A 21,950-nucleotide genomic window follows, 5' to 3' on the forward strand; every position below is an offset into this window, starting at 1 on the left:
CAAATGCTGATCCTTCTGCTGCGTTTAAAGGCCATGAAACACTGGAGCAGAGCTGCATGGACACCGAGGCAGCCTTTCGTTCTCCTGTTCGACTGATAACATTATAAAATATAAAATATATTTTTAAGAAGAAAAAAAGAAAAGAAAAGTTCTACATGGAATTCTAAGTTCATTCTGTTTGCTGTGGTCCAGCTGAAACCCAGTTTATGGGAACAAGCCTATCTCCGCGTTTTCATTGGAATTCATTGTAAAGCCAAAAATTAAACTCTAGAAAATAAATTTAAATTACTGTTACGTTTAAAAAATTAGAAAAGTATCTGGTAAAGTTTTTAAAAATCAATCAAAACAGGAAGGTGCAATAACTGATAGCTTGTCCGTGATTTTTTCGAAAAGCTCAGTATCTAACTGGCGGTGATAAAGCTTATTTGTTCAGGTTGTCTGTTAAAGAGCGTTTTCTGCAATATTGGGTTCGCAGTAAAGTCATGATCTTTACGATTTTACCAATGCACCTATTTAATTATTTATCTGGATTCACCCTGCTGGTTGCGCGTGCAGCTTCCAAATGACTTCACAAATTTCCAAAAAGGAAAAAAAAAAACAAATAACAGAAAGAATTCCAGAGGTTTTTTGCTTTTTTTAACATGACCATCATGTCCTATAAGCTCTCCCTCGTCTGGATGTCCCGCGGTGTTACCTGCAGCTCCCTTTACGCACGCACGCAGGACACCTGCTGACCTGGCAGCCTATCGGCTCTCCTGCGCCGCTGGCGCTGCGTTTGCGCACAGACGTAATGGTGAACACTCGAACTAGTTTGCAGCTGTTCTGCTGTCCCGAACGCTTCTTCCTCTTGCAGAGGGGGAATGAAATGAAAACAGAAGGACTGCGAATACTGTGATGATATTTATTTCTAAATACAATTTGACATACTTTTACTTTATGTTTGTTTTGACACTTTTATCATTTCAATGACAGGGGAAAAAATAATACAAAAACAACAACGTTCTGTACATGATATAGTTATTTACAAGCGGGGAGGAAGCTGGATCAGGACGCGGCTCCGCTTGCGTTCCACATGAGGTGCAACCAAATCCCCCGCTTAAATGTGCCGGTAAACGTGTCCTGATTTGCAGTCTCTAAAAGCACAAAAGTCGCTGCTTTGTCCATCCATTAGTCCGTTTTTATTTTTTAGTTTGTCCAGGCTAGTAGTCCTGGTGTGGGCTGTGCGTCAAACTGTGCCGTCGCAAGTCACAGTTGCGCCGAAACACCTTTCCGCAGCGGCCACAGCTGTAGGGCTTGATGTCTGTATGGGTGAGAAGGTGAGTTTTCAGGTTACTTCTTTGATTAAAGGTTCTTCCGCATGTGGGGCATTTGTGTGGAGATTCCTGTTTAGATTTAAAGCAAGCAAAGGATTATTCCCTTCAATTGTATAGAATATCTAACAGATGTATCTTTCATTCATCTCAAAATCCCCTGATTTGCACATTGTATTACTTCACAACCCACTTTCTGCTTCAAACCGACGATAAACAGAATTTCTTTTCATTATTATCCCCATCCACGCAGCTGATAATTCAGAACATTGAACGGATGCAGATTTAATGAGCTCACCTGCATGTGTAACGTTCTGTGGACGGCTAGTGTTCGAGACTGACAGAATCCTTTCCCACATTCTTGACATTTGAAAGGTTTTTCCTTGGAGTGGATATATCTGTTGACAATAAATGACAATCAGTATCCGCCCACGCTGCCATGATGGTACAACAATGATTTCATTTGAGCTCTGGCCCCTGCACTGAGGCAGGAATGCGCGGGGCCGGAGCGTGACTCACCGGTGGTCTCTGAGATGGTCTTGCCTCCTGAATGCCTTGTGGCAAATATCACAGGTGTAGGGCCTCTCGTCTGTGTGGGTCCTCTCGTGGATGAGCAGGTTGTAGGATTTGGTGAAATGTCTGCCGCAAAACTTGCAAATAAATTCCTTTTTTGTCTTGGACGGGAGCCTGCCCCGCGTGGGTTTTCTGTCCGGGGACAGCTTGCTCAACTCGGATATGGTTCCTCCAAGTCCCGATGCCAACTTTGCCAGGTCTGAAGCCTTCGGCGGGTCCTCCTGAGTCGCAGCCAGAGCCAGGTTGGCAAAGTCAAATCTAGGCCTGTCCTTGTGCAGCGACGGGACTCCGTGCGTCACGCCGGCTTGTTTTGGGTGAAAGAGCTGCGCGGCTGTGAAGGGTAAAGCCGGGAAAGGAATCCTGGGGTCAACCAGGCCTTGTGCGGCTGCCGTGATTGTGGATCTCAGTCCTTGCATGTGCGGATAGCCCAGAGTCCAGTGGTTCATGTGCATGGTTTGCACCGCGCTGAGGCCGTACAGTCCCTGCAGCTGGTCAGCGGGGAAAGTGTTGACGGCCTGCAGGAAGGAGTAGTTTGTGAGCTGAAGAGCAGGGTGCAGGGGGATCGGAGCGTGCAGGGCCTTGCTCCCCATGTCGGCTCAGTCCTCTGCAGAAGAAACACTGGAAGCCCTGAGCTATGAGAGGAAAAGACAGAAAAAATAAGGTTGTGTGTTAAAGTCAAGTTCAAACTGGGCTGTTATGAGCAAAAACAAGGCCTTCATGTACAGATCACTCTAACAGTTTAATGTCACAAGTAATTTTCATCTGCTTACAAGACTTTCACAAAAACTACAAATATCTCCCCCTGAACCACAAATTTAAAACCAAATCTTCTGTTATGAACAGCAGGAACACTGTTGACCAGGATATAATTTGATTTGTTATTACAAAACAGAATATTTTCAGAAAGGAAGTGGGGGTGCAGCCTCAGAACAATGCTACCAAAATAAATCACTCATCGAAACCATCGGCTAATTATGTGGAGTGGCTGTAATAACATTTCACATGGCGCTGGCTGACACCGCAGTGTCCTTTCAGATCACACCGGCTGATGGGCTGTGAAACGCGCGCAGTCATTACAGGAGGCGCTTCGGAGGAAATGTTTCACGACGCAAACAGTTGTTCTGCTAAACGAGACATTTGCTGGTTCAACTCCTGCGGCGATAAAGCAGGAGCCACACACTCCATGAAAAGAGGACTCCTAACCACAAGACTCAGGTGTGTTTGTGGCTCGTTTTATTCACCACTCGAGTTCTTTTAGAGTCGATTTCTTCCACATGAAGAAGTTTATTTATTTTTATACACGATGGACTTCATCTAAGAATTTGAACCTCTGGGGATTTATAGGCCAGCCTTTCAATTAAACTATATTTGGCTGCAATAAAAGGGAAAACTATCTGTCCCTATTTGAGATAAACAGACCTGGACTGTTGAATTCTGGATCCGTGGTTTTACGCATGGCAGGCTATGGAAAAGCCCAGAGCTCCAGCTGGTGAAAGTGGGTCTGGCGGTCACCCAGCAGAACCACGGCGGTCCCACTCCATCAGGGCATGGAGTCACGGAAATCTTCTAGCAGATCATTTTTGTTTTAAATCTGAAACAATCTTCCAGTTTGTGTCACTGGGATTTTGAAGAGGAGAATTTGAAAAGGCGCCTTAACTGTTGTAACCGGGTCGTTGGTTCTGCTGGACAGAACTTTGAAGTAGTGGGGCGCATGCTGCTCCAGCGCAGCGGGCCGGCGGGAGCTTTTCCTGCACAGGTGCAGCAGGAATGGCCGCGAAAGCACTTGCTCTTTGGTCATCTGCAGCGCTGCGCTCAGCCGCTTCTCTGCTCACCTTTGGACCTCATTTACACTTTGACAGCACCGACCACATTTGATTATTAGTGGTATCATTATTTAGAAAGATACGGAATGTATCTTTACTGACTTCTTGTTTGTTTTATTTGGCTGCAGAGTAAAATTAATGAGGAAATCGTGAGTGAGCTCTAACCATTCAACCTTGCACATTTTGTGATTTTCCCGTCACAAAGGACTGGCCCACACAGTTTGGCTCGGATTCGTGTGGTCAGCAGCGTTTAGATTTTCTCAGCAATAAAATAGTGATCTGAGAGAGGCTGGTTCCCTTCCCTCTGCAGGACTGACATGTACTCTGCCAAACAGGATCTTACCCCAATAAAAAGCCGCCAAAGGTCCTGCGGTGTGTCAGTAATCCACAGAAACTACACAGGCGACGAGCTCCAATAAAGCGCTAAAACCTTTCCAGGATCCAAGTCCATGAAACTTTCATGTCGCCATGCGGCCAGCTCTGAAGCCTCGGACTTTTGCAGAGGAGTGACAAGTTGTGAAACGCTGCAGAGAGACACGGAGAGGTCTGCGGGACAGACAGCAGCGGCGTGGGAGTTCCGTCCGGAGCTGGGGCTGGAAGTGTGCGGTTCTTCACTTTTTAGGGCTTCGGGAGTCTTGAGCGCACAGCCCGCCCTCCGACACGCCTCCGACCCCCTCCTCTGTCATTAACTCCAATGTTCCCCTCTGTTTATTTGTGTTTGGATAGCAACTGAGGCTCCAGACCATAGTAGAGAAGCGTGTTCAGCTAACTGCCTGACACCTATAGTCCTCCATGCAGACGAGCTTAATGCTCCAGCTTCTCCTGAGACATGCTTCAGAGCAGGGGGGGGGGGGGAACCCTGGGGAACGTTTTCCCTCCAGCTTCACACTCTGGAAGACGAGCAGATCCCCAGCGCTCTGGTGCCAAATGGAGAGGACTTCCATGATTCCCATAAAATCAATTTATTAAGAGAAAAAAAATCAGGTGATCCAAAAAAATTTAAATGGCTGTGATGTAAAAAAAATAAAATGGATTAATCACAGTTTGATTAAAAAGGCTTTGAACCGTTCTGTTTCCATTTGCTCATCAGCGTCAGGCCACACGGAAACACGTGAGAGAAAAAAACAGATTTGAAATTGTTCCACTGAAAAGCTTTAAATAGACAATTTCACATTTTTTGCAAGGACATTTTGAATTAAGACAGCAAACAATAAAATCACATTTTACTTTAAAAAAAAACCACCAGGAATATTTACTAAATCCATTAATGGATAGTCATTTTAGAATATCGTCGGACATAATTTTATCTATTATTATTTGTCTGCACATTTCTAAACCACTGTGGAACTAAAAGGACAAAACCGGGACTGAAGACACGCAAAAAAGGTCACAGGCCAAAACTCTGTTCAGCAAAATCTCCACCCGAACCTCATAAAACTAATCCAGAGGACACATTTTAGAATTATGGACATTTTCAGTTTATGATTTATTCAGAGAATTTCTTATTTCGAATTTATATACATTTTAATTTGTAATCATTCCTTCTTATTGTGACCTGAAACATGTAATTTTATAGTGCAGCCGCTCATTGCGAACGCTCGCCTGATATTTTAAAATAAATTTCTAGTTCATTTAACTTAATATAATACAGTTATTGTTTGACAAATAAAAAGTTATACATTTTTGTAAAAAACTCTGTTTGTGGTCGTGAAAAAAATCGTATCTGTGTGATCTTCCTGTGTTTTATTGTTTTTAATTTATATAATTAGTTTAGTTTTTTTTCCACCCTTGATGCTTGACAGCTCAGAATAGTAAGTTTAAGGTTAAAAATGTAAAGTGCGGAGGTGACGTCGCCGCTGTTGCCTTTGCCTGAGGATGGGAGGCAGAGCGCAGGTCTGCAGCGCCGCCTACTGGTGTTCAACCCCCCAAATATAAACTGATACTCCTGAAACGTCGGTGCTGCTTTGTCTGGTTTGGTTTTACGCACATTTTAATTCATGTCGACGTCTTTGAGATTCACCAAATGAAACAGAGGGATGGTGCTTTTCAGTGCGCACGCTCTTAAAAAAAAGAAAAGAAAACAAAAAACACCCAGACTTTAGGATAAAAACAGAAACCGTTTGAAAATAATGAATGCAGGACACCAAAGTAGTTTCACGTGGGAGCAAACGCACAACGTGAGATGCAGCAAGGCATCCAGATGATCGAGAGCCTAATTTTCGTTTTCTCAGAGCTGCAGAACACTGAATGCACACATGCTTGTGGTTTCTGTTGGGTTTCACATCACCCCATCCACCGTCAAAAGCTCTGAACCAATGGAGACGGATTAGACAAAACCTTGACTTTTGTTTAAAAAATATTTTTTAAATGAAATAAAATATTTTTCTTGACAAAATTCAAAGCGAAGCCCCGATTTGATTGTATTCGCTGAAGGTTTTTCATCATGAATGTGCGGCATTACATGCGTCCTACCGATGCCGCACATTCATGATGAAGGAATCCGCTGCTTGAGGTGAATCTGAGGTGATTCCTTGTGTTTAATTCTTCTGTGATGACCATATTATTAAAATGTGACTCGGGGATCAATATTAAATTTATAGCGACCCCAGAGGAAGCTGGAATTTGACCTGACAGGCCGCCTTGGCCTCTGTTTTACAGTTTTTCTTTTCGCTGTTCTGTGCTATAGGATTACTGTGTGTTTTATAGTTTGGACCGTGTCAGGGCCAGAGAGTTAATGCCTTGCCCTTTGGTCCCACCCCGAGTCCCTGCAGCCGCCATCATCCTCTATGATAACATGACTCCCACGGAGGATCGGAGCTGCAGTTGAGCGCAGCTGCCAAGCCTGTAATGGCCGACACTCCTCTTTCAATAACAGCAAGTGCAGATGAGAAGTCTTACAGGAATTATTAATAGAGAACAGCAGAGCTTACGAGTTTGATGACATGGTTCTTGTGAAATCACGAAGAAGTTTAGCTGAGATTATAATTTTGACATAAATTATGATTTTCATATTTGTTGCTGTTGTTAGGAAATATGTCCTTCATAGCCCCAATAATTATTTTACTGACAGACATGTTTATTTAATGATCAACCACAGCTATGTAGGTTTATTAAATGCGCCATAAAGCAGGAAAGTCTTGCATGTTTCAAGGCCTCCTCATCTGCAGCGGTGAAGCTTTGCTCCTCTGCCTCCAGTCGCACCTGCTGACATTCTGCATGTTTTCCACCTTAATTGGAAGTGCTGCAGCTTACCTCAGGCCCTCTCGGACGCTCCTCAGCTGGAGGCGCGGGGCTGCTGGCCTGGAGTCCCTCTGTGTCTGCGTGCGTCTCCGCGCGCTGCTGTGTTTGTGTGCACGTCGGCAGACAGGATGTCAGGTCCACAGGCTGCTGTCAAAGCAAGGGGGAGACAAACCTGTCATTCTTACCTATGTGGTTTCAGAGCCCCCACTTCTCCACCCACACGTTTTTACTCATCCTCCCTTCTGCAGCAGCTCTCGGGAAGGCTGTTTGTCAACCAGAAGACCTCCGTCAAACTTTCCTCCACATCACACTCTTTTTACCCGAATTTGCACCCCTTTTCTAGAAACGCTCAATTAGTAAAAAAAAAAGGAGTGGGGGTTATGCCTATGTCTCACCTCAAGGTTGTTGCTTTTTCAAAGTGGAGCAGATGAATCCTTCCGTAAACGCGCCTGAAAAAGCACAAACAGATCATTTTCGATGCTTTGGAGACCCTTTTCTGCTCTGTTTCACTTTTAAAATACTGTGAGAACATCCTGCAGAGCCCTCAACACAACTTTTCATCCCGACAAAACTCTTATTTTGATAGTTAAAAGCTTGTCCTTTAATTTTTCACTCACACCGATTAAATGAGCAAAAAAAGTAAACAGCTGTTTCCAAAAGAATTATATATATATAATATATAAAAAATATATATATATATTTTATATATTATATATTATTTACATATATATAATATATTTCAGAAACATAACATTTCTCTTTTTCTGAGTTTTAATTCAAGCTGATCAGAAAAGTTTTGAAAACAAAATTTAATAGTAGTTGCGAAAAAATATTTCTCACACATTTTTTATACTGTGCATATTTTATGGATTTTTAAAGTGTATTCATTAGATATCGACAGTAGACGGACTTTTTTGGATGCAGCCACAAACAGGTTCATGCTGAGAGAGAGACGGGCAATACTTGTGCAAGACCGCCCCCTGTTGAGCCTCCATCAAATCAGTCCACTGCAACATTTTGACAAAAGAACATCTGTCAAAGAGAACAACCATGAAAAGCTTCAGACCCAGAAGAATGACTTCAAGTACGTGGAACTTATTTAAAAAAAATATGTAAACTTTTGTTTCTTTCCTTTTTAATGTGCTGGACTGCAGAGTTTTTTGTTTTGTTCCTAAAACATTGTGTTTGACTGAAAAGCAAAAACAGACCAAGAAAGAGTTTTATGCACAGTCCCATGCATGATCATTTCCCCATCTGCTGACCAGTGCCATTCTCTTCACTGGTCTCCTGCCATCTGTTTAACAGCACCTTTGCGTGATCAGAACCCTTTTGCTCTTTGCAACCTTATCCACTCAGCCTGAAAGCCTGGAGAAGAAAACCACCATGAGATTGTTCTCTTTCAGCCAATAAAACCCACCAGTTAATGTTACTCGGGCTTAACGTCAATTCCCATTTGTCAGCAAATACCTAGCTTCCTCCGGTTGTCTCTGCAGGCAGGGTGCTTCTGTTGAGCTTCTTCCCATGAAAAGACCATCTTTAGTTAATTGGTCCCATGGCAGAAAAACTAATGAGAAAGATTAAAGGAAAAAGGTCTGGTCATGATCAAGAAGGCTCCTTAAAAATCTAGGACAAAAAAAATCTGAGCACTGTCAGTAATCATCTGGTTTAACTAAAAGTTTAGAAGTTTGTATTTTAACAATAAGATGGTAATAGCTGCATGTCTGAAAGTGACAAATAGAAGTGAGAGAAGGCTGATATGCAGGAGAAAACATACGATGACTGCTTGTATGAAAAGATGGGTGATCATAAAGCCAAACACTAAAACAGAGGTGACTCCCAACCTCATAACAGCTGTCTGTGTGGAAATAATGTGTTGTGATGCTGCAGAACCACACGTGATGTGCACAAGCAGCAGCAGAGTTATGTTTGGTGGTCAGTCTGTCATTCCACCTCCTCCTCTCACATATTCATATTATGAACAAGATATCTCTTTATGTTATTGTTTCTAATGGCTCAGCCGAGACGACCTATAGTCTTTTTATTTTGCTTGGCTGGATTTGCTGCCATCAGCTGGGATGAGCTTTGTTGAAGTTATTTATGAGCTGCTTTGTTGCCCTCCTCAGACTAAAACAGCCATTTTGTCTTTAACCCTTGTGCTATCCTAGGCACTTTAACATTGGGTGTTGGGTCATCTAGACCCACTAGACAGTGCACTGAACCTTTTTTCTTCAATGATTTGTGATCTTCACTGGTGTCCATGGATTACATGAAATCTTTCCACCTTTATCCACCTTTGTCATGGTAGGGAGAACACGTCAATGTAAGGGTGGGGTCATCTAAGATAGCACAAGGGTTAAAGGATATTTTGTGTTGAGTTTGAGTTTGAGGCAACTTGTCTTTGAGCTTTAGCCTTCACAAGAAAAAAGAAGAAAGCATTTTAAAGGGGGCTTTAGAGTTTTGTAAAGGTATTTGGACATATTGGTGGAAAATTCATTCATCCTTCATTCATTTTCTATTCCGTTTTTTCCTTTTCGGGGTCACAGGGCTGCTGGAGCCTATCCCGGCCACTTGTGGGCGAAGGCAGAGGAAACCCTGGACAGGTCGCCAGTCTGTCGCAGGGCCACAATCACACACCCATTCACTCTCACACTCACACCTATAGACAATTTAGAGTTGCCAACTAACCTCTGAAGCATGTTTTTGGGTGGTGGGAGGAAGCCGGAGATCCCGGAGAGAACCTACGCATGCACAGGGAGAACATGCAAACTCCACACAGAAAATGGTGGAAAATGCAAATTAATATTCTATTTACCACAAAGGCAAACCACATTAGTTCAACTTTAAAGCTCAAAAATCTCATAACAAATGTTTGTTTTAATTGTGCTTTCCAAATTTTGTTGGAATCCACAATTGCCATTTTCAATTGTCATTTTCAAGCTTTTCTAAAATTTCTTTGCATTCTCCTAGATTTAAAGAATCAGATTTACTCGTTTTGCAGATGCTTTGGCATATTTTGATTTTTTCCATTTGATTTTTTCCAAGTATTAAAAACGGTGAAACATAGATAAGTCTTCTCCGAGATGTCAGGAGTGGAAAATTTCCCTACAGTGGATGCGTATGTATTTGTATTTTCATTAAATGAATGAAAATACAAATACATACATGCCTATTCTGATGATGCTCAGTTGTTTTTCTTTTCATGCTGGCCTATTCAAAAAGCTTGTGTCGTTTTCTAGGACAGAGCTTCTGCAGAGTGGCAGGAGTTCATTAGAAATTTACTTCTGAGTTTTGGGCGGGACTTAGCAAGCCTGTACTCATTTTCCCATCATCCCTTTTGTTTTCTTTCTCTACCTCTAGCCTACTGCCCCTCACAACCCCAACTTATCATTACTAGTGCAACAAAATTGGTGGGTGATATCAGAGCTATCTAGTCGTACAGTTTAGATACCAGCTCAGATGAGGAAAAAAACAGACATGGACTTATTTGTCTGCAAGTATGTGATTTGGAATTGGTGCAAAGCAGAAAGGCTGTGGTCCACCAATTATAATGTGTATGTAACAATTACAAGGTTTTTGAAACAGCATTTTATCATCTCCCCTTGATACGCAAGAACAATGAAAACAAGGAACAATGAAATACTCATAAATGCACTTTTCTAACTTTCCTAACTCTCTTTATATGCCTCCACCATGAGGAAAATGCCACAAACACATGTTAAAAATACCAAAAACACCATTTTCTTTTGAGTGAGTCTTTAAAGCTGGGGAAGCAAAGCTTAAAAATGCAATATGTTATCTTGTGGGTGGATTACAAACTCAAAAGTTGTTTTTTTCCTCAGTGAAACACAACCAGCAAGTTCTATTTGAACTCCTCCTTTTTTGCTTTACTCTTGGCTTTTCCTCCCTAAAGTTCTGTGTCTCACAGCTAACATTTACCACCCTGTTCTACATTTAAAGAAGCTGTTCATTTAGAGGTCTGTAGGACCGAATCCCCAGATGTAATTATGCCTGAACTCTACTGCCGGTGAGGTGACAGACAGTAAAACGCTCAGCTGTTTCCTGGCCACACTCAAGTGTTGTTAACTGGCTGATGAGAGACGTTAACAAAGTTGTTGTAGTGCAGTGGAAGGATAAATCAACAGAGCAAAGGTGTGTCTCGTCCCGTCTGTCAGGAGTGGTGTTTTTAAGGGATTCTGCCTCTGAAGTGAGACGGAAAGTGGGAAACCGAGAGCTGACTGAGTCATTAAAGCATGGAGAGATTTAACGGTGCTTGGGTGGATACACTGAAGAAAAAAGCAAGCAAATGGGTAGACAGATGAAGGAATGGAGGAAAAGCAGAATGGGCTGTTTGAAGTAACAGATGGAGAGATGGGCTGGTGAACAGGGATGGAGGGAGCAATGGAGAGATGATGGAATGAGCTCAAAAAGCCGCTTGCCCAGTTACGATTTGGTGAAATCAAGCCTCATTGAAAACTCCTCTGTGATGTTGCTGAAGGAGGAATGAATGATGCAAGAGAGTCGGTCATTTTCCCACATCTACAGCAACAACAATAACATTCATCCTGGGTGATTTCATTTAATTTCTTAATTCCCTTGCCCCTTTCTCCTTTGTGATGTGCCAGACATTTTTTGCTTTACACAAAGAGGCAGGAAATGGCTTTCCACTTTTAAAGAATATAGGAAAATAAAGAATGAGAGCATACTTTGACACAAGAAGGACCTCTTGGCTGTGACGTGCATGCAGGACACAGGCACTTCTTTCAGACCCTCATCTGAGTATTTCTTATTACTGTAAATTCACACATGAAGCTGTTCCCTGCAGTGTATCATGGTCGTGCACTCAGTGCTATCCTTGAGATAAGGCCATGGTTTTTGTGAAGCTAAAAATACCCCGCTGGCTCAAGTCCAGCCTTGATGGTTTCCCACTCTTATTTCCCTCCTGCTCTTTGAACTGAAATAACGTAATTTTTTGAATGGACTCCTGCTTTTGATGGACTTGTACTGCATTGTGGTTTGCATTGTTGGCTGGTATGCCAGTATGGTTGCATTTAGCACAGAGACACACATGGATACACAAGAACACAGGAAAACGTTTTCAGGCATTATTAAATGGACACACGCTCTCGTGCTTGCTCGCATTAAGGAAATGTTAATGCACACAGGTGCAGTCTTCAGGGAGGCTGCGTTTGCACTCCCATCATTCACTCGTAATCACTTTCCTTCCAGTTTAGTAAATCACTGCCTTTCACTGATGCATGCAATGCGTGTCCACCACCTGTAGCCAGGGAAAAGTTTGACCGCCACCGCACATGCATTATGAGCTTCTGCATCTATACAGTCAGTGCAGTCATTCAGTCAGCTCACTGACAGGAAATACTGTTTTATAAATGTCTACTTAGTTCCTGAAATGTATTTGTGCTTTTAATAGGGTTTTAAGCTGTTTACGACATATGAGTGAGAGTGAAGTTATTGGTCAACGGGGGGATCCTGGGCAGCTGTGGATATTGGCAGGTTGCAACAACTCCACCAAACTGGTCCTGGGGAGGTCCCAATGACCTGTTTTATACCAACACTGGTGCCTAGTCGTAAAAGCAAGAGGAAGCCAAGTCACAAGTGGAGTATTTGTTTGAAGATGATGGAAAAAGTCCTCCTACGGGAGGACCATGAGAGTGCTCCGCGCTGCTGTGTCTGAAAGGAGTGTAAATGCACAGAAACACGGACGACTGTGTTTTTATATTACAGACTCCAGATTGGTGCCCAGGTTTTGATAAAACGAGTCCCAATACTACGAAGAACTTCACTAGGCTCTTGCTCTTTTGGATGGAAAGAGTTTGTTGTCACTAGTGTTTGAATGCTGTAATTGGACGTTGAGGGGCTCTTTGAGAGAGGTGTGATGCAGTGTTTAAAGCTGCAAAGATTTTTCACATCTGCTGAGGCTCAAATTCTGGCTCCTGGCTTCCATGCCATGCTCAGAGCTGCTTGATGTGAAATTCAAACCCCCCTGTCCTAAATGAGAGGCAAGAGAACCTGTCTTTGTAGTGTTCGTTGGACTTTTACCTGTCGCTGTTAGAGCAGTGGTGTCTTTGCTGGTGCAGTGTGTCAGGGTGATGGATGGTGTACGTACGTTCCAAGATTATGTTTTATGAAAGTTAAAAGGCCCAGGGGTTGGTCTGTAAAGCACATAATCTCAGGAAAAGTGCTGGGCTGGATGAACCCACTCTTTATTATTAAACACCTAGGAGAGGGTCTACAGCTGGTGGAGGAGACCGAACATCCAACTTAACACTCTGAATGCTCTCATCACACGTCCTTACCATTTGGGCATGAAATTAAAATGCTTCCCAAGATTCATTCAATGTGAGGCAAGTGAGAAAGGGGAACTTCATTATTATGCTCTAATTCATTCCAATTGGCCGTTTTTGACACATTTAAATACTCCTTCACATAAAACATTCTCCTGTGAGAGCTTCTCCTATCTGTTTTTTTCCTTTGAGTTTCATATTTTAGGGAAAGTTGTTAAAAAAGATGAGGCTTTTGGCGAAAGGGTTCAGATTTGATGGCAAAAGTGAAAACTGGCTATAAATGAAGCCATATTGATTTCACATATGGAGCTGGATTGCCGAGCCTTCCACAGCAGAGGAGGCTGGGGATCACAGACCCCAGGATGCTCATGGAGGCCTTGCTACAGGCTCTCAGGGCCCCGGGCTGGTTCAGTAACTCTGGGACCCATTAAAAATTCCATAAAAAGCTCCATATTCACAATTATTTGAAATCTTTAGATTTATAAATCTTTCTTAATACTTATGGTGGATGCATTACTGGTTTCAATTTGGATATATGCCGCTTCTCTTCTGCTTTAGGCATCTGGTAATTAAAAAGTTATCTTAAAGCAGCAATTCGTTCTATAATTTTTAAAAGAAACTGCTGCACAGAAGTCCTAGTGAGTAAAAAAAAAAAAGTACATTATTAATGGACGTTATTACAACAGCAAAAAAATAATATTTTTGACTGACTACTGTTTATCATTTTCATTCAAGGAGCAGCTTTAATTCTGGTTTAACTGCAGTAAATATCAAACAAACATGCTCACCTGTTCATTCTGGGTCAGATACTGCAGGGAGCAGCTTCTCAGTACATCTTTTGAATTAAGAGTCTTTAAAAATTTCAAATTGTTGTACCATTGTGAGTTAAACAATGATTAAAAAACTAATTTCTGCATAACAGTGCATCTGATTTTTTCCCTGTATCTTAACAAGCTAATGTGGTCACAAAGATGAAGGTATTAATGCTCTTGAACTGTTTCATGGCTTTATTTGGTTGGAATAATGCCTCTTATCAATTAGGAATGTAATGATTAATTTTCTCCACAATTTGGTTCAAACCATGATTTTTGGGTCACGTTTCAGTTTTGATTAGTTATGATTTTATTACAACCCACCAGGCACAAGATGTCTTTTAGATAACTAAAATACAACCATTGTAGATAGATATCTACTGGAAATCTCAGACAATTCTATGTTGTTTCTCTATTAGAGGTCGAACCAGTGGTGTTCTGAAAGATATCTGCACATAGGTGTGTGCTACACATCTACCTGTAGAAATCTAATCTTTGGATATTTTTAAATGGCTATTAGATAACTTTTTAAAGCATTTACTAGATAGAAAATTAACACTGAACCCAAAGAATTCCTTTTGGGGTCACAAGGTTACTGGTTCCAACCCAGCTACTGTTGGAGAAGGTGGAGTACACCCTAATCAGGTCGCCAGTTTGTCACAGACAAACACACACACACACACACACACACAACCGGGGGGCAATTTACAGACACCATATGAAACACGTCTCTGGACTGTGGAAGTTGGAGAAAATCCACACACATACGGAAGACCATGCAAGCTTCCCAAAGAAAGGTCCCAGCTCATCTGAGATGTCCAGTATCTACAATAGATGTATAGTTTACATGTCAGAGAAAACTACCCAAATGGCTTGTTTGCAAGATAGAAAGACATGATGCTATCAGCTGTGGGAAGGTGGTTTGCTAAAGATCTAAGCAGGGATGTGCAATAGACCTCTTAGATGTCTGCAGATGCATAATACCGTAATTTCCGGACTACAAGCCGCTACTTTTTTCCTGCGCTTACAGCCCTGCGGCTTATTCAGTGACGCGGCTAATTTATGGATTTAATTAGCGGCCGCCATGTACGTACTTTCGAACTCAGTGAATAGTTTGAATTCTTTATCTAACACCAAGCACAAGTCATTTATATTCAACACATCTCTAAGCAGCCAAACAGGATGGACTTGACTTCAGGTCTTAGACACTTCAGTCATGGTTCAACAAAAAGAAACACGCATGCCCGGCCGCATCCCAGAATCCTTTGGTGCCATTAGACCCAACGTGCACCAGATCGCCGCTACAATATGATGAAGCTTTCAAGTTAAAAGCAATCGTTAAAAGCAGCGTAAAAAAGTCCACCGTCACCAACGGGTTTGGAAAAGCCGGTTTGCTGCGTGACGGAGAGAACAGCGCATGGAGTGAATTTACACTCCATTTACGGTTTCTTCCGTATGGAACTTGTGAACAGAATAGAGGTCCATGCTGTTTGACAGATGTCGATACACTCAAATACATGAGCCAGAGGCAAAGCTGGCACCACCCACAATGTGCTAATGAATTGCACTCAATCTGGGATTCAGGACGTGATCGGTCAGGATGACAATATCGCGTAACACATGCGCGGCTTGTACTCTGACGCGGCTTGTGAATGTATAAAATTAATTAAACACGTGAAAATGGGTGGGTGCGGCTTGTAATCGGGTGCGCTTTGTAGTCATCGGGTGCGCTTTGTAGTCCGGAATTTACGGTACTTATCTACAGCATGTTCCAAATGATTATGCAAATTACATTTTTCTATGAGTTTTCTGAATGCTTAATGCAAATGAAAGTCTGGAAATTTTTCAAATCACTAACCGTTAGAGTATTTATTAAATGTTGTTGAACAACCCCCTAAAGATAAGTGTTTTTTTCAAAAATAAAAAAGTCACTGTTCCACATTATTACGCACAACAGAGTTCCACAACATTTGATAGATTCTAAAGGACTAAAAAATGGTCATTTGTTGCGTTTTCTGCATTAGGAGGTCATATTTACTGAAATCAATAGCTATTCTAATCAAAAACATCTTCATAGGTCAAGTTCTGTTTTAACATGGGACCCATTATTTTGTAGCAGCTTCACAATTTGTGCTTTCAGTGAACTTGTGAGTTTTTGGATTGAATTTCTTTGTAGGATGTCAGAATAGCCTCCTGGAGCTGCTGTTTGGATGTGAACTCCCTCCCACCCTCAAAAATATTTTGTTTGAGGATGCTCTGAAGGGTCTCAATAGGGTTGAGGTCAGGGGAGGATGGAGGCCACACCATGTGTTCTTTGCTTATACCATCTTCTTTTACGCCCAAAGCAGCCAATGATGCAGAGTATTTTTCTTGCAGCATGAGATGGCCCATTGTCATGCGTGAAGATGCTTTTGTTATGGAAAGCATGGTTCTTCTTTTTGTAACACTAAAGTAAGTGGTCAGTCAGAACCTTCACATATTTCTCCAGAGGTCATTTTAACACCTTCAGGGACCCTGAAGGAACCGATCAGCTCTATCCCCATAATTCTGGCCCAAAATATGTTGAAAAAAATGTTGGCCTGCTTGATAATGTGGATCGACCTTCTTTCTTCTTTAGTCGTTTTTTTTCTTTAATTGAACTCACCTGACAAACCAATTATCACAGGTGTCTGAGATTAATGTCAGTGATCCAAAGAGCCCCCAGACACAATATCATCCATAAGTTTAATTAAAAAAAAAAAGAATTTTATGTTTTCCACTTAAATACAATTTGCATAATAATTTGTAACACACTGTCTAGCTTTAGATATCTCATAAATGTGGCCAGTGGGAAAACAACAACAAAAAACAAAAATTTCAGAAAGATTCATTTTTAAATTTGGTATGAAGCAAGTAACAACAAAGAAAAACTTTTCAGTTGGCTCATACTGAGGCCTAATATTATGTAACGAAACAATAAATAATAATTCCTTTTTGAATTTAGCACAACACATGTTTGACACTTTCAGCATAAACATATCCTAACATGCAGTAGGGATGCAGTGATTTTAAACTGAGAATCGTAGCATCCCTACTGCCTTTTAAGTTCTTCAAAAGAAGGAAAATACAACCATCATATATTTTAACATACTAATGAATTGGAATAGAGTTTTGTCTAAAGATTCTTCCCTTTTCTTCATAGCCATTAGTTAAGGGCGGTTTGGTTTATGCAGGAAACGTATGTGTTCAGGTAGTAATAAAGACATTATCAGTGGTTGGGGAAAGGTTAAAAACCCACTTTTTTTTATAAGTTCTGCACTTTTATGATGCCACAGTTATTTTAACGAGGACAAACATTGGCTTCAGTGTTGAACTATTCTCTCACTAGAAAGGGCTTGGTCAGTAGGCTTTGGCATCATTACACCACCTTTTTCTGTTTTCTGGCACACCACTTCACAGTTGTCATTCCGTCCGTCATTAGTCAGAGAATTCAGTGGAACCGCTGAAGGTCAGGACCAAGGCGCACACTGATAATGCAGAAGAACATTTTTTGGTAGCAGGTAAAGAAATGGCAGAAAAGAAAAAAACCCACCTTTTTTTCCTGAAATATCCGCCTTGATAAATGCAAACTTTTCCCAGAATGGACAGGGCGTGAGAGTCAATGTTTTAAAATATTCCCAAAAAATATGACATCATTTATGGGCTTTCTGGAATGATGACTTTGTCTGTAATTCCAGCTTAACCATCACACATTCTGGGCTTTTTTTGCGGAAAGGAAAAACTGTGGAAGCTAAAACATTTTGAAGAAATATTTTGTTTTTGAGCGTTAACCTTTTTTAAATGACAAGTACAGCTGATAATGAGCTCCAGCTGGTTAACCACGATTCTCCTGATTGTTTGAGCTTAGATTTTGGTTGGTTGAGGGGTATGGAATCAATAGTTACACTCATATGCTGTCAAAGTGACCACAGGGAGGTAGAGGAGACAAATGCTCCTCATTAGTGCTGACAGCAGCCCGGAAGCCAAGCAGTTTCTGGTTCAGTGCTTTTCCCTGTTGAGCTGGAGGTCAGCTGATGCTCACTGTCTTTACAGTTGTTCACATTTACTCCACCAGAAGAAATGCTGGGATTTGTGTGGCGTGCTCTGCCTTTCCTAACCCCAGTAGGGGCTTTCAAACATATCTAAAGACCTTTTTATTTCAGTAGACCTTTTGTCATAAGTAGGGTTATACTGTATATGGGCGAGACTTTATGGTTATTTGAAGTTTTAGCTCGAATGTTGTCTTATTTTCATATGACTGCAACCTACACACCCTTTCTGAAAAAAAATAAATATCATGAAAAAGTGTATTTGTTTCCATAATCTCATAAAAAAAAGATTTCACAAAAAATAGATTCATTCATAGATTTCATTTATTGGTTTATCTTTACATAAATCTGGGTTCTAGGTCATTAAACACCTGAAAACAGGATTTCAGAAAAATTGAATTGTTAAATTAAACAGAGGGCCCTGAGTCTATATTCTATGAGTTAATTTTTTTAATGAAATTATGGAAATGAAATGTCTGTAAATGGTTGTTTATTCTGTGAGGAAGTGTAATACAAATAATCAATAATAACTAGAGCTTCCTTGTCTGTCAGATTCGATTTCTATCATTTGATCAATTTTGGCACTTTTAAGATGAAGATTTGCCCCAGTGGCTTTAACCCAGCTGCGATGGGTGAATTCCAAATTGTAGATTTTTACTTTTTAGTCACAGAAACCTCTTATTGATTACACACAATATGCAGAACTGGCATTTTGAGAATGTCAGATTCATCACAACAAGTTTTTGGAGATTTTTGATCAAATTGTTTCCTGTTAAAATGATTAAACTAATGTCTTTATTTGATTACTTTATTTTTTTTTTTTAATATAAAAAATCAGAGAATACCTAAGACCTGTATTCTTAAGATGTAGCATTGACTACATTTAAAGTATTTTAGTATTTAAGATTTTAAACAAACTTTAACTTTAACTGTGTACCATACTATTGTGAGCTGTGTTTTTAATTTTGGGTAATATTTATTTTTAGCATCCTTATCCTCACCTCTTTCAGCTAGGTGTTCAATTTCCCAAATCATTTCTCTACAACAGAAAGTGGGAGAAAAAGTACTTTCTCTGGTTTGATGCTGTCTGAATTACCGGCACGTAACCGTCACTGGCATGTGAAACCATAGTTAGCCCTGTTCCTGACCTAATCAGGAATGAGACAGCATTATCGGGTCCAGCACTGATCTGGACGAACAGGCAGGGAACTGTAAATGACTATAAGACCAGGAGCCCACGCCTCTTGTGTTTACGTCGCTGCTTTCACAAGTGATGTCACCACGTAGTAAAATGATACGATTCTCAGTGGCCCCGTCCTTTTGTTACTATTTGAGAGAATAAACACAGGATAAGTGCATAGACAGAGAAAGACTCTCATGCAAGCGAGTGGAAGGGAAGCAGGCTCCTGTGGTTTATACTGCAACCAAGAAGCTGAAATGGGCTGTGGGGATCTGTTACTGTCCAGGTGCTGCAAGCCCGGGTCCAGCCTGTGCGGTGAAGAGGGAGATCCTGCATATAAATTTTCAGTCCTGTCCTTTTAGGGGGAGCAAGACTTCAGCAGCAACAAAAACACCAAATCTTATTGATCCCTCTGGGCCTGTAATCCCAAATCATCCTGTGTGTTGTCCCTCCTGTGATGCATGAGGCAAATTTTGCATTTTTACTTCACCAATTCTTTTTTTTTAAGCTCTTTTTACATCTTGCAGCAGTTCTGGACTCCAAGGTCCAGATCGTTTTTACAATTCTTTTTTTTCTTACTGCGCCTTTGAGTGAAAATTTGGACCCTGCCACATAATCCGACACTCTCCAACATTGGCATGCACCCACTACCTGGTCCAAATGACGTTTGGGTGCAGTGAACGACCCTACCAAAAGAAAAAGGTGATATCCCAGCAGGAGAAACCATCAGAGAAAGAAATGGGGCCAAAATCTCTAATGGGGTTATAAAAAAATGTTTTTAAATTCACTAACGGAACCAGGAAGTTCAAAGGAAGCTTTAAATTATTTTGGGATGGCCACAGGACTTGGTGGACATTTGGTGACCACTGCTGGACTGTGACCACAGTTTGAGGTCTTCCCATTTCTGCACAATCAGGGGAATAAAAACCTTCTGTTTGAACGATCTTTATGAAATTTCACACGAAACACCAACAAGTAACGTCGGAAACCACAACTGAAGTTTTGTTGACCTGTGACCTCAGGAGGGGCGACCATCTAAAATTTCCAAAGAAATTTATTTTCATACCAGCTACAGATTTAAACTCCTCCTGGGGATTGTGATCTATTGCTTTATAACTCCCTGAACATCATTCGGAAGCTACTTGGAGAAAAAATGTTGGCTTTGAGGTTGGCAGATTTTGAATGGCTGTCACGTCTGCCACATCACTCACCTTGTTTGGCCAGGCTTTCCGTTGAAGTAATGACACCCGAGGACAATCACCTGGTCCTGCTCCGTCTTAAGTTTGCTCCTGTGCTTTACTTTTGTCGGAACGTCAGTTACTCTTGATTCCAGCCATCCTGTCTGTGCAAATCCAGTCACTGAAAACGTCACGTACCCAAAGCTGAGTCGCTGAACGCTGCACCGCGCCCGACGCCCAAATTGCATCGCAGGACCTCAGATCTGTACATTGACTTAACAATGTACACCCCTGACGCACGAATTGCGTCCAGTGTGAACGTAACCTAAGATGTTTTCTCAAACTAACATTATTTTGCCATTGAAAAACTTTCCTGATAAGATTATTTTTCTTGTAAGGCAGAAAACAAGACATTTTTTATTGAAACAAGAGCCATTTTACTCTAAGAAGATTCTGTTTTTGCAGTGTACAACGCAGCTTGAGGCTTTTCTTATAGCACGCAACAGTGGTTTTACATTTGTTTTCTCTAATTCTAAGTTTGTACTCTCTGCTGTTTGTTGTTTTTTTTTTTTTTTTTACAAATTTTCTTACACAACAAGCAATTTTGCATCCGAACTTTTCTAAATACAAGGCATTGGTCTGACATGTGGAACAAAGATTGTGTGATGAGGCAGTAAAAAAGCCTATTTTTACGTATTCCCATGACAGACTGCGTAAATGCTGAGGCTAAGTTAACTGGCTACTTCGCAGATTCTAATCTACATGAGTGTGCTCAGCAACCTCAGATAGACAAAAAATCCCAGAAAGAAGTGAATGTTTAACATGATTAAAGCAAAGCCTCAAAAGCCTCTTGTGTTGTGTCTGTAGATTCTATAGAAGTTGGATGGAGCGCGCAGTGAGAAAACTGTTTCTTATGGTCTTCCTCTGTGAAACCCTAAAGTCCATCTGCTGCATGTGATGTCATGCTGCAACCAGTTTGACCACTGAAATAATGCTGCATGCTTTAATGCCTCTCTGTTCATTTTGATGGGACCTCTGCTGTCTTGCTGCTTCGCTGTGTTGCCTGGTTCAGATGTATTGGTATGCTTCCTTGGTTTGGACTTTTATTAGCTTTTCCTGAACCTCAAAGAACTTGGCCAGGTCCAGCTCTCTTCAGCACTTTCCCAGTAATGAAGTGCACATTCTGCCGGCTCCTTTGCCATCCCATGATGGGAATTTCCCCTTCTTCCACGCATCCCGCCTGTCATGCTCAATGCCACTGCCACTATGCTGAGTGTGACTCACGTCCTGAACGGCCAGCCATGAGCCCAGGGATGTTGGATTCATAAACCTTCTCATACATGTTTGCCACTGTTGACAGAGCTGGCAGGTTTCAGCATAATGGGAAAAAAGTTCAGAAGCTGAGTTTCTGAGTGACGCTGAGCAGTGTAGTGTGAAATAAACCACATGTGAAAACTTGGAGTGA

At 41.4% G+C, this 21,950-nt stretch overlaps 1 protein-coding gene across 3 annotated transcripts; it reads right to left on the minus strand.

The window, feature by feature from the left end:
* Nucleotides 1–887: 887 nt before the first annotated feature.
* osr2 (odd-skipped related transciption factor 2) lies at nucleotides 888–7,083 on the minus strand. 3 transcript variants are annotated; one of them, XM_078932690.1, is made up of 4 exons: nucleotides 6,959–7,083; nucleotides 1,830–2,515; nucleotides 1,609–1,708; nucleotides 888–1,382 (listed from the first exon to the last, which is right to left on the minus strand). In XM_078932690.1, the coding sequence occupies exons 2-4, from the start codon at nucleotides 2,471–2,473 to the stop codon at nucleotides 1,200–1,202; spliced, it is 927 nt and encodes a 308-aa protein (XP_078788816.1). In that variant the 5' UTR covers nucleotides 2,474–2,515; nucleotides 6,959–7,083; the 3' UTR covers nucleotides 888–1,199. The 3 variants fall into 3 exon arrangements, with proteins under 3 accessions (XP_078788816.1, XP_004077668.1, XP_011483193.1); XM_004077620.5 differs by lacking the exon at nucleotides 6,959–7,083 and adding an exon at nucleotides 4,050–4,806; XM_011484891.4 differs by lacking the exon at nucleotides 6,959–7,083 and adding an exon at nucleotides 4,050–4,795 and having other exon boundaries at nucleotides 888–1,300.
* Nucleotides 7,084–21,950: the final 14,867 nt, after the last annotated feature.

The sequence above is a fragment of the Oryzias latipes genome, chromosome 16, assembly GCF_053564925.1.
Source record: "Oryzias latipes strain Hd-rR chromosome 16, Olatipes_Hd-rR_3.1".
Lineage (NCBI taxonomy): Eukaryota > Metazoa > Chordata > Actinopteri > Beloniformes > Adrianichthyidae > Oryzias > Oryzias latipes.